Source organism: Colias philodice, chromosome 18 (assembly GCF_061535455.1).
Source record: "Colias philodice isolate Cphi_HAF_F1 chromosome 18, ilColPhil1 Martin Lab GWU primary, whole genome shotgun sequence".
NCBI lineage: Eukaryota > Metazoa > Arthropoda > Insecta > Lepidoptera > Pieridae > Colias > Colias philodice.
The window spans coordinates 10162636-10175367 of NC_143103.1; the positions used below are offsets into that span (position 1 = coordinate 10162636).

The 12732-nt window shown below is 34.2% G+C and overlaps 1 protein-coding gene across 1 annotated transcript in view; it reads left to right on the top strand.

The window, feature by feature from the left end:
• Positions 1 to 12732, top strand: part of LOC149480727 (thyroid transcription factor 1-like) — a 47201-nt gene that overhangs the window by 18004 nt on the left and 16465 nt on the right. Inside the window, exons 3-4 of the mRNA XM_089706788.1 lie at positions 7242 to 7390; positions 9666 to 9761. Coding sequence (XP_089562914.1) covers positions 7242 to 7390; positions 9666 to 9761 — 245 coding nt within the window. The remainder of the gene's footprint in view (positions 1 to 7241; positions 7391 to 9665; positions 9762 to 12732) is intronic.

Here is a 12732-nt window from a genome sequence, read left to right on the forward strand (position 1 = left end):
ATTCGATGTGGTTTAATTGTTATTAAATAAACAAAAATAATAATTAATAAATATTTATTAAAAAAAAATTATGAGGCGTGCACTTTTGGATTTTTTTCCTAGTTCAATGCTTTTTCCTAGTTCATTGAACTAGGAAAAAGCTTCGCTAGATCCATTTATTGTAATCAATTAACAAGGGTATTAAAAGCCATAGGTATCTACTATTCAGATGAAATTTATAAATAATGAAGTGTTTACGATGTCTAATTTCTATTTATAGTAATGTGTTCGCTAAAAATTTAAATGAGTCTCGTATTCACTACGCGTGCGTTAATCAAATACTTACAAACTCTCTGTATGCAAATCGTTAGTCAATAACACCTCATAAAATCATTTTGACGATAACGCGAACAACAATGAGGTGATAAAAACAAACATCATACTCAGCTCCCACTTATCCGAAGATTAGAACGGTAAGCCAGAGCTAACACAAAAAACAAGCGCTCGAATACCGTCCACCGAATTATTACTACTCGAATTGTTTAACCCGGCGGCGGTCCGAGAGCGCTTCCCTGCGGCACGCCGGACCGCGCCCGGTACCTGTTTATGGGAGTCGTGTAGGCAGAGACAAAATAAGCAATTCCGAACGATCCGTCCTATGTTTGTCCACCACTAGAGTCTTGGCTGAGTAAACATGAGGCCTCACGTCCGCAAATAACTAGAGGTCGATGCAGTCGAAGGCTCCGGGTAAAATTATTCTGTAATGCGATGCATGTGAAATATAGTTGGGCAAATACAACGCTCTCCACTCGAGATACTTCTAACGATCCTTGTATCGGATGTCGACACCTAAATATCGGTGAATGATTGTACTTACACTAACGTAACCAATGTGTTGTGTAACACTAAAAATCAAGTGATATTTTGATAGTTATTTAGGTTAATATTTATTTTAATTATGTAATAAGTCTGGTTATAATAATATGTACGTACAAAGTGATTTTAAACTTAAACCGGTTTTAAACATTTTACTAAATAAATAATCTCATACGCGAAATTTTTAATATTTATTTGTGACAATTAAAATCTCTCCTAGGATAAAAACCGTTAAAAACGATTTAAAAAATTAAAACATTCGAAATGAAATCCGCACCAATTTAACTTTTACCTGTAGTATTGCCATATATCAAAGCGTCAGATGCACGCCTCGGCTAGTTGAGATTAAAATTGCCAGAGGAAAAAATAAAATGTGTGACATACTTAGTTGCGGTATAGGCGCGGTTAGAGTGGACACGTCAGACGCAGACGAACGCAGTTTATCTTTGCGGGCAACACTGAGGGAAAAGTCCGAATGTTTACCGTTCCATTCCTCGCCCTATTTTTGTATTTAATTTATAATGTAGCGATATAATTTATGAATTTTGTTTTCCTCAATTGTTGAGTAAAACTTATGTTGCCGTTTAATTTTTAAAGCTTAATATTATGTTCCTACAAACTTGGAGAGAATGGAACTAGGTATACATCATAAACTATCAGTAAATAGTCAACAGGCCTTGCATTGTTACAAATATTTTTAATTACAACAATAATTGTTAACCTCCGGTTAAATATGATAGATATAGATCTATTTATTTGACAGTAATTTGCAAAAAACATGAGCATCCGATCTAATCGTATTAAAATCAGCCCCCGATAATGTGTCCGAATGTTGCCAGTTAAACAAACGTGTCTGGCAAATTGTGCGTGAGCAAACATGGGGAATAATAGATGTATTGTGTTTCACTCCCCCAGCGGGTAACACTCGATCCATGCATTTTATGAGGGCAATTCGGTTATTTTCATAAGTAATTGCATATTTTGTTAAACGATAATGCATGTGTGATACTTTATCCAGGTAGCCTAGCCATCTATTTGATGTTAGAAATAGATGCATCAGAAGATACCATGAAATTATTTTTTAGTATTTTAATTTTCACCATCACATTATGCGAGTCATGTCAATAATGCAGTCAATACAGTATTCTATCTATGATCTACATTTTGCATTAAAAAATATTGACGTTCTTAACCAAATTAAACTACAAGTTTTATTAAAAGGGAATGTTACAAAATAACATTTGCAAAACTTTATTTTCCGGAGATTTCAGAATACCTGATTTATGGTAACTTATTTCTAAGTCAAGGTTGCATCTTACAAAGTGTGAAACCAGATAGAAGCCCTATCAACTCTCCCCAATGATCTAATCAAATGATATGAGTCAGCTGACAACTTTCCGACGCCCATTAGCTGTAGGTCAATATTAGGCGACGCCGGGAGCTCAGCTTGTCACGCTCAAGTGGTTATATTAAAGATGCAGTATTTGACACTATGTCATTTGTGGTATATTTGATATAGGATAAAATTTTGCAATTATTTTTGGAGTGTGTTTTACGAAATTCGTTTTTACTTGCATGTAGGTACTAAAACTGGCCGTCGGACCCGGTTCTATCCCATGCCATTAATCAATTAGGTACAATTAATCCCTAAACTTAGGTACTAAAGTTGACATGGTTTTAGAAGGGCAACTATGGAGTTTATTGCCGGTTCTTCTCCATAGATACTACCTCCCGAATTGGTGGTAAATATTAAAAACATAGATAACTAAAAATGTGATGACAATTCAATAGTGCTTCTAGAAGGAGTCTAATTTAATAAATAAATGCTTGAATTTGTTTTTTCTTTATAATGCATACTACTACGTATAATTACTATACTAAACGCAAGTAAGTCAGTAGGGCAAATCAAACCAATCCACCAACCAACGATCACGATTCAAATGATGCTCAATCTAACAAAAACATCTAACATACAACTCAAGCAACTAAAAAGTACCAACCAAGGGCTACTAAAACTAATTATCCATTACGCATTACGATTAAATCACGCTAGAGGCTTGCTAGAGGGTGTCCAAGAGTGCATTTGATATCAGTGACCAATCGCCGTGAAATTAGTCAGTCGCCCCACAGCAGACGTGGCTCTGACGTGACTTCGTATTTTATTGTGATGTATATTTTATTGTTTTATTTACTTTACGCTTCAATTGAAATAGATTTATAGCTGGTGGTCAATGTCACTATCATTTGCTGGTTCTGGATAGGCTGTTTTAATTTTTTGACGTTGTTCATACACTTGTGATACTGACAAGCTAAACGGAACATTTTAGCTCTGAAACCGGTCATAAATCCATACTAATATTATAAATGCGAAAGTAACTCTGTATTTCTGTTACTCAATCACGCCTTAACTACTGAACCAATTTGCATAATATTTGGTATAGAGATATTTTGATACCCGAGAAAGGACATAGGCTACTTTTTACCCCGGGACATAGGATAGGTTTTATCCTAGAAATCCCACGAGAACGGGAAATATGCGGGTTTTTCTTTGACTTCGCGGGCGAAGCCGCGGGTGGAAAGCTAGTTTCAAATAAATAGATGATCACTGGTATCATACACGCACAGTAATTTTGTCCGTCTATCTGATAGGCTTTCACAAATCAGAGAAACAATTTTGATGAGCAACACAGATGGATTAGACCTAGAAAAAGGACCTACCTATAGGCTTTTTGTCAAGCAAAAATCTTGGTGCTTTTACAAATCCACTATGTTAACTATGCAGCTTTTCCTTTAAAATACGGACCATATAACGTTAGGATGATATCCAAAAATAATATATATAGTTGTCAGTGCACAGACCCCTGTCCGACCCCATTCCAATTACAGATCTATTTGTTATGAAAACAAGATTGGACCCGAACTGTCCGAGCCACTCTGGAGGTGACGACAGACGAATAAACTGAATACTAGTTATCATGGTTAGGGTGTGAATTTGATTCGAGGTGCTAAGGTTCTGGGCATTTTATAATACGTGGTTTATTAAAATTAGGAATAGCAAATCAGGATTCTTACTATTTAGATGTTGCATTCGAAGATGAAGATATTAATATTTGTAAAAATGAAATTGAAATGCGATTAAAAGAAATAAGTATAGATGAACTTTTACAACCTATTGAACTAAATTTACCTCAACAATTTGACCACAATACAAGTAATGAGTGTATACTCGATAAGTTCGTTATAACGAACAAAACAAGCTAGTAAATAGCTAGTATTCTTTGAATCAAAATAATGGAATATTGCATTATTTTACTAGAATCAAAGTTTTAATTTACGAAAAGCTATTGTCTTTCCAATGAAAGCGACGTACAACTAGGAAGGTATTTCGGATTATTTTAATTTAGTTTTGTTGATACTATTCTGTGATTTCCTTTTTTTCGTTTTTGAGTAAACCGGTGTTCATAATATCAATTTAAATGTTTGTAAACATCCGTTTACGTATCATTAAACGATTTAACCACCCTCGTTCTGTACAAATTCAATTAAATATCCATTAAAAAAGATCGCCAACGATAACAAAATGTCCGCTGCTTCATTGACGTTTCAACAAAAGTTCCACAGAGTAAAAAGTTCGATGCACAGATAACATTCTATACAGCCAAAACAGCCGTGGTCGAACAATGACGTAAGACAGAATGGGGAGTTATATTTTATTGATATTGAAAAGACCCTTTTCGATGCTTGAGTGTTGTGTAAATAGAATGAGAGTTGAATCCGTCGGAGCATAATGTGTGGAATATTGCTGCCGTGCGCGTTTCGACGTTACAATAAAATAATATTAGATCCGTTTAGCAAATATTATGTAAAACGGAATTTTATTATTTTCACGTTCCTTACAACGATTCGGCACAGATAACAAATATTTAGTGTGTGAGATCATGACGGATTATTATGATATCTCACAAATTCGATCGTTTTGGGTTTTCTATGAATATTTAGTTAAGACTGTTAGAATCACATTTAAATATACGTTTCATGAATGTGCAAAAATTATGGTAATATCTACATTTGCAATTGTTTCTATAGAAGTAGGTAGGCAGGTACCTACTTCGATATTATTTGGTTAAGGACCCTAGGAACTGCTGTAAGCCAAATGGCTTACTAGACTACCTTATTAATTATTCAACATTATATTATAGTCTTAATGGAATGTACAGTTATCAATGAAACTTACAAAAAAATCGATTATGATAACATAATACTTCCCTAAATAACTACCTACCTATCAAACGGTTAATAATATCGCAAACCGTAGATACTGCATTATAAATAAAACCATTTAACTACCAAAAGGATACAATAATTCGACAGCAGTCATTACTAATTTAATTATTAGTTAGATATTTATTATTGTACATCTCCTTACAACGGTGTGTATGTTAAGCTCCGGCTTGTAGCCGTCGGATGGACGGATCGGAAAATTATTATTATAATTTAAACCTCTTATTTAATAAACATCACCAATCACCATCAGAACAGAATAATCTTTGTGTTTACAAAATAATATTTGAAATTTATACAAACGACAATTATTAACTGGGAAATAATATCGCAGAACTTTATAATTAAGCTTTTATTCATATAACAAAATATATTAGCGAAATATCTTATATTGTAATGTTTTACAATCATTAATAATACGTAAATAATGGACAAAGTGCTAAATATTATTTTATATTTGCCGATATATGTATCATAATATATCATGCACGTGTTACAAAGATTATTTTCTATAAGATGAGCTTGAAACAAAGTTGGTTCTAACTCTAAGAAATATTGTTTAAAAAATTAAAAGTCACTTGAGTGTTAATTGCAATATCTATAATTCTTATTATGGGACAATAGAGTACGCATTAGGGTGCACTCACACACATCAGTCACCGTCACGGCACGTCACCGGACAGGATTAAAAAAAAATATATATCAATAGTTCTAGTATGACTCTGTTCCCACACGACAGTCGCCGGCACGAAATCTATCAGTGACGTCCCCGGTCAGGCACGTCAAATAATCTTTCCATACATGTACCATACTTTTATCCCCACTCACCCGGTGCCGTCACGTCTCAGTTCAGTCAGCGTCGTGCTACCGTCAATTGCTACATGTTCTCTAGCGTGACACACGTCTAATCACTGACTAACCTGATGTATGTGTTCAATGATTCAGTCAAACCGGCGACGTGACTGACGGACAACATGACGGTGACTGGTGTTTGTGGATACATACACAAACCGTCACCGATCAGTCATCGGTGACTTGACGGTGACTGATGTGTGTGAGTGCACCCTTATACATTAGGATTAGACAATATTATGTAGATTAGATGAGACTTGATGAAAATACAATACACATACCTGGAATTTCTTGCTTTTTGCTTCATGTAGGTACCTAAACAATACTTTTTTGCCCTTCAACTTTAATGATATCATGCATTACATATAGTGACAACAATTAGTATACACTCGGCGAATTAATTTTATTTTAATAAAATAAAGTTTACGTTTAATAAAGTTGGTACCTAAGGTAGGTGCTCAACCTGCCTACATTATTGTGTTAAAAGGCCGTTAACCTTTATCGGTTAGCTATAAACATTAAAAATTACGTATTATTTTCTATACAGTACAACATTATTAAAAACTTATTATGACATCGAATTAAAAAAGGATAGTAATAGAAAAATAGCGGGAAGACACTCTAGTGTCATTATAAAAAATGGCGGAGCATTTAAATGTTGCCACGCGACAATATTAATTTCTACCGACCGTGTTAATTATTTTTTCATTTTCCAATTACTAGGATGAAGTCTTTAATTAAAATGATTTTTTTTATAAATTCGCTAAAAGTTTTAAAATGTGAGCATAATTAATTCTTTGGCTGTGCGTTGCGTTTGCAATATGCATAGATATTTAATATTTATTAATTACATACTTTTTATGAAATCTGGTTTACGTTATAGGACAGAAGTTGTAAGTAGGTACTATCTACTACTACATAGGGTTGTAAATAGAGCAATTTATTAGTTTTTTCCTATCACATGCCCGATTCAATGTAATCATGGTTGACTGCTGCGCCATAATACATAACATGGCTTAAGTTGATTGAAATATTTTTAAGCGTGGTTGAAGTAGGTAGGTAGTTCATGTGGAGACTATAAAGAAACAATAAAATTAGGTACAGAATGCTGATAACATTGTCAGTGTATAAAATCAATCAAATAGATTTGGATTATATGTCTTACCTTAGTCAACTTTCCTCTTGTTAGCTTTTCCACAGCCCCCTAAAAATAGTTACCAAAAAAAGTTTGCGTACCTGAGCGGCCGTTTTAGTTTCCAGGCTGATGACGTCCACCTCCGGGGGCATGGGGCATGTGAACAATATGGGCGGGCTGGCGGCGTGCGCGGGGCCGGACGCGAAGCCCATGCAGTTCCCTCTGGCCCAGAGACGCAAGCGGAGAGTGCTGTTCACGCAAGCTCAGGTGAGAATGTGTATTTTAATGGCAAAGACGAGAGTATTACAGGGTTTATGGTTGTTAGGGCCTGTTTGTAGGCTACATTTTAAAGGTGTCACTCAAGCTAAATGAATCTATACTAGGTTACATGCAAAATCCGCCGCTAGTTTTGACTTAAATTCCTAAAAATGATATAGAAACCTGTTTATTAGGCCACCAAACGAAAGCAATTTATGTACCTACATATCTATTATTTCTTCGTGAATTAATTTTATACAGATTACGGAATACAGAATACTTTAACTTATAAAAAACCTTATATTTAACAAAAATATAAACAAGTAGATAAGGTTCTGTTTATTCTAGTCTGAAAATGTATGTAAGCATTTCAAGGGATTATGTATTCCGATATTGATTAACCTACTTACAGTAATATTAGTATTGTTTTGATTTAAAACATAGATAGTTGGTAGATTCATACTTAGACTTAATAAATTAATAACAAATGAATAATTTACGTTAAAAAAAATGTATAAATTCGTGTAATATTCGTGCTAAATATACTAATACTTTGAAAATTCAGCAAATGTGTGCGACGGAGCGTGTCACGGCTATAAAAACAGTAACGAATTGTCGCATAAGGTTATAATCGTGCAGTTAATAGCCATCTTTATGTGAGGGGAAGTTTGCGTCATATCCATCGAGTGTAATGATGTAAAATATGCATTATTTACTTTCAATTTTCGTATTTATGATCAAGTATCAACTTGAACAGAAAATATGTAGGTTATACATAGAGATAGTATGTATCTTAATCTATACATCTATACAAATATTATAAAGAGGAAAGGTTTGATTTTTTTGTTTGTTTGTTTGTTTGTATGAATTGAATAGGCTCCGAAACTACTTGGCAGATTTGAAAAATTCTTTCACTGTTGGAAAGCTACATCATTTCTGAGTGACATAGGCTAGGTTTTATCCCGGAAATCCCACGGGAACGGGAACTATGCGGGTTTTTTTTTTAAAACGCGGGCGAAGCCGCAGGCGGAATGCTAGTACTATTATAAAGGCGAAAGTTTGTATGGATGTTTGTTACTCTTTCACGCAAAAACTACTGAACCGATTACAATGAAATTTAGCACACATATAGAGAGTAACTTGGATTAACACATAGGATAGGTTTCATCCCGGAAATCCCACGGGACCGGGAACTATGCGGGTTTTTCTTTGAAAACGCGGGCGAAGCCGCGGGCGGAAATCTAGTGAGGTTATATAAGCAATTTGCCACAAAAGTTCACGTTGTAGGTATCTATTTAGTATTTATACATAACAAGCATTTGTACCAATTTACATTATTAAAACGAGAACCAGAGACAATAGAATATAAAGCGCGTAATATAATATTCAGTGTTGCCTTCAAATTACGTTAAGTCAGTTTAATTTCCCCACCCTCTACCGCAAGCCACGCCTCTTCAAAGATATACTATATTTCGTGTAATTAATTCTCTTCCCTGAATGTTGCCCGCGTTCCCGCTTCCAGTGGGGTGACGTGTTGCCACCTACAAAATATCTACCTACATTTAGGTAGGTTTGTAGTGTTGTGGAATCATTTGCGATTACGATTGTGGAGTAATGGGTTAAGAGATTTTCTAACAACGAATTGCGAGCGTTAACTTTACTTAAAATTAATTGTATTTCGGGTCAATACTATAACGTCATTAATTCTTTTGCAATATATACCTACATAAGTACTGAAATTTGCACTTTTTATACCTAGGTCAAATAACTATTATTACATACTAGCGGTCCGCCCCGGCTTCGCCCGTGGTACATATTTACGTTTTCTCTGCATAAAAACCATCCTCGTACTTCAAGGAATATAATAAAAAAAGAATTATCGAAATCGGTTCAGCCGTTCTCGAGTTATGCGCTTACCAACACATTTTGCGATTCATTTCTATATTATAGACTAATAATAACTACCATTTTAAAATCATTGAATCATTAAAATCTAAATCATTTGGTAGTGTAGGTAAAACGTATTACAATTATCGAATGATATCTGAAAAGATTTTATTTCAATGTATCTTGTCATGTTGCGCCCTTAAATGAACCTGTATGTAATAAAATTTATTTAATTATTTACAAATAATCAAATGAATGAGTGTATAATTATCATAATTCATAAAGGGACTTTACCGTTCAATTATAAAAGAAAAAATATTCCAAACTCAGCGCCATTTAATATCCCTTAAAACTTGCGTAAGCAAAATTAGTTTTTTCATTATAATATTTTGCGCAGGTTTACGAATTGGAGAGGCGGTTTAAGCAGCAGAAGTACCTGTCGGCGCCCGAGAGGGAGCACCTCGCGTCACTCATCCACCTCACACCCACTCAGGTGAGTGATATCGATCAGGGAGCTTGACCTCTGAGTGCGTGACGTCATTGGATTTGCGTGTTTGGTTTAGTTTTATAACAGGTGGATAAGATATTATGTTGTCATACGCTCGATATATTCAATATTGTACATACCTATCTACTATTAATAGAAGTTTCATTAACAGTTGGATTATGTAAGTTTTTATACCGTACTATTAATAAACTATTACTACTACTATTAATAAATGTTGGGTATAATTGCAGTTTATAATAATTACACTATTGTATACCTACTACCTACTGACAATTATTGGTTTTCAATGGTGGGATTAGCGAGAATATCTTAATTTAGAGGTTGATAGGTATATGAATATCTAATAATTACCTTCTAGATAATTGTTTATGGAAAATGTTCGTTAATTGAAAACTCTCGAATGCACGGCCGCAATTTTATTAGAAAAGTTGTTTCATAACTTTCAATTTAAAATTAAAAGAAGCAAGGAGGTTGTGATGAAAATTTAGTCATTTAATTAAATATCAATAATTTATAGGAGTAATTCAAAATTCAAACCACAGACTAACTGACTAATAATAATATACCTACTACGTATAAAGATTCAAACAAAGGACTGGGTCGCGTCATTTTTTTACAATTTATTTTATTCATAACTTTTAACCGTGCGTGGAAAATATCCTGAAATATTTATTTATTACGACACTAACATTCAAAACACATGAAACGTTATAAATATTATACTAAATAGTATATCATCTAATCATCATCTAATCCACCTACACCTACACCCTGATACAACGCAACTAATTTGTTTTCGCACAATTTGTCACAACCACGAGGGTGCAACAGACAGACAACATAAATCACATTACAATCGCTTTGATAACGCCCGCGGCTCCAATTACGCGATACAAAACATCGATATAACACAACGCCTACAAGGGCGAACACAAACGCCTCGGGCACAGATAGCGTATGGGGTGCCGCGGGTGCGGAAGTTGGGAAACCAGTGTTGGCAACACTGTTATGTCAATTGACATGACATTTTTATTGGCAGAAACAATAAACTATCATTTCAATGACGAATTTAATTGTTATCTTTTAATTAAGTCATTTGGTTAATATAGGTAAGTTTTTAATTACAAAATATAAAACTTATGAGAAAATAGTACATATATCTCGTTTAACACAACGCTATTCATACATTAAAAAGATTAGAGTATAAAAAAGCGTGTGTGCCGAGCACATTTGTCAGATGTGAAACTTCTTCGACTAGATTCCAAGATCCCAAAATCATCGCCTTACTTCATGTCATGACGGTTTTGCCATAACGCGAACTTGAAATTTTACTCTCAACGCGCCTGAATCTAATATACTTACTTAAAATATTTGCAGTGTAAAATGTGTAGGTAGGTAGATAAGTCCTTACTCCTTATTATGCAACAGGGAAGAACCCCTAGGGAATTTTCGCTACATCGGAACATCATTATTATGATATGAAACAAATCTTTTAACTAAATAGGGGCGTTACGTTCAATTTTCATGTTTATTTTCATTTTATAATGCTGTTTTTTAATCTTTTACCATTCACTGATTTTAAGAAACGCTTTTTTTGTTCATATAATACCTATAACTAAGGTAGTTATGTAGATAATACTATGTCGGAGATTAATATCAAAAGAAAAACATTTGAAGTATTGTTAAGCTCTGAAAATGTCTAATCCAATTAACGTTATTCCAAAAATATAAACAAATATTCGAACGGAAATTGATAGTACATAATCAAAATGGACTTCCTTCAATGTAATATTTGAAAGTTGGCAACACATAAGATGCGTTCAGGTTAGCTCGTTATGTTGGCATCTTGTTCACGCATCGCTTACAACACGAAATCTGGGGTTGCTTTGATTCTGGATATTTTTCCTTGTCTGAAAATTTTCGAGTGGTGTCTTCAAATTAGTGAACACATTCCTTTGAAGCCTGCGAGTTGAAATGTGATGTTTGTTGTACGGAACAGTGTAAAGGGCATTTCAACGACGTACTTGTAAAATCGATTAATAAATATTTTTCTACAAATTTGGTACTTGGATACCTTGTTTATTTTGGTGTTTTATGTAGCTTGTAACGTTTCGTTGAAAAAGCTAAATGTGATCTAATTTTTATTGAAAAATCTTTCAAAGAATTGTAATTAGAATTAAGACGCGTTATCTAACTAAATCAAAATAATCCGGCTCAACAAATAGTGGGAAATAATGTTTTATTTATCAAACAAAACCAAGTTCACAACCTCCGTCGGAGCGCGGTAGCTGTTATTAATATCTGTCACCGGCACGCGGCCCGATTTCCCACATCGCGCGACCGAAATTCAAATCCTTCATAACAAAGACCCGATAATCTCGGCCGTGTCAATATAAATTTCATAAACGCCGCGCTACCCCAACAAAGGCCGCAAACATCCATGAATAATCTCCATTTTGAGGGTGTCAACACCATTTACGATTTGAATGCGCGCCAAAACAAACGTCAAATGTCAAACGGTGAAGCTAGACAACGGTAGGGTGATGTAATTATAACGCTTTGTTAATGTTAATTGTTAATTAGTTCACACAGGGATTTGGCGATAGGTTCGGTGACCAACCTGTTTCAATCTAATGGTGCATGTAAAATAATAATTGCTGTCAAGTGACAATCACTTCGACGCCTATTAGTAGGAATCTAATCTAATTAGTTAATTATTAAAATAAGCATTTATTACAAGTTATTCTTTTAGATGAACTTATACAGATAAACAAGATATCATGCAATATGAAAAGAAGTAAAACACAGCTTAACTACAACTTAAAAGACCAACATAACTAACAATATCACAGCAATCTATAATAATTATTATACTATGCTGTATACCTACTTTCAACTAAAAAAGGGATAATAGTTTCCATAATAACAGCAAATCATTGCTCATTGCATAATGTGT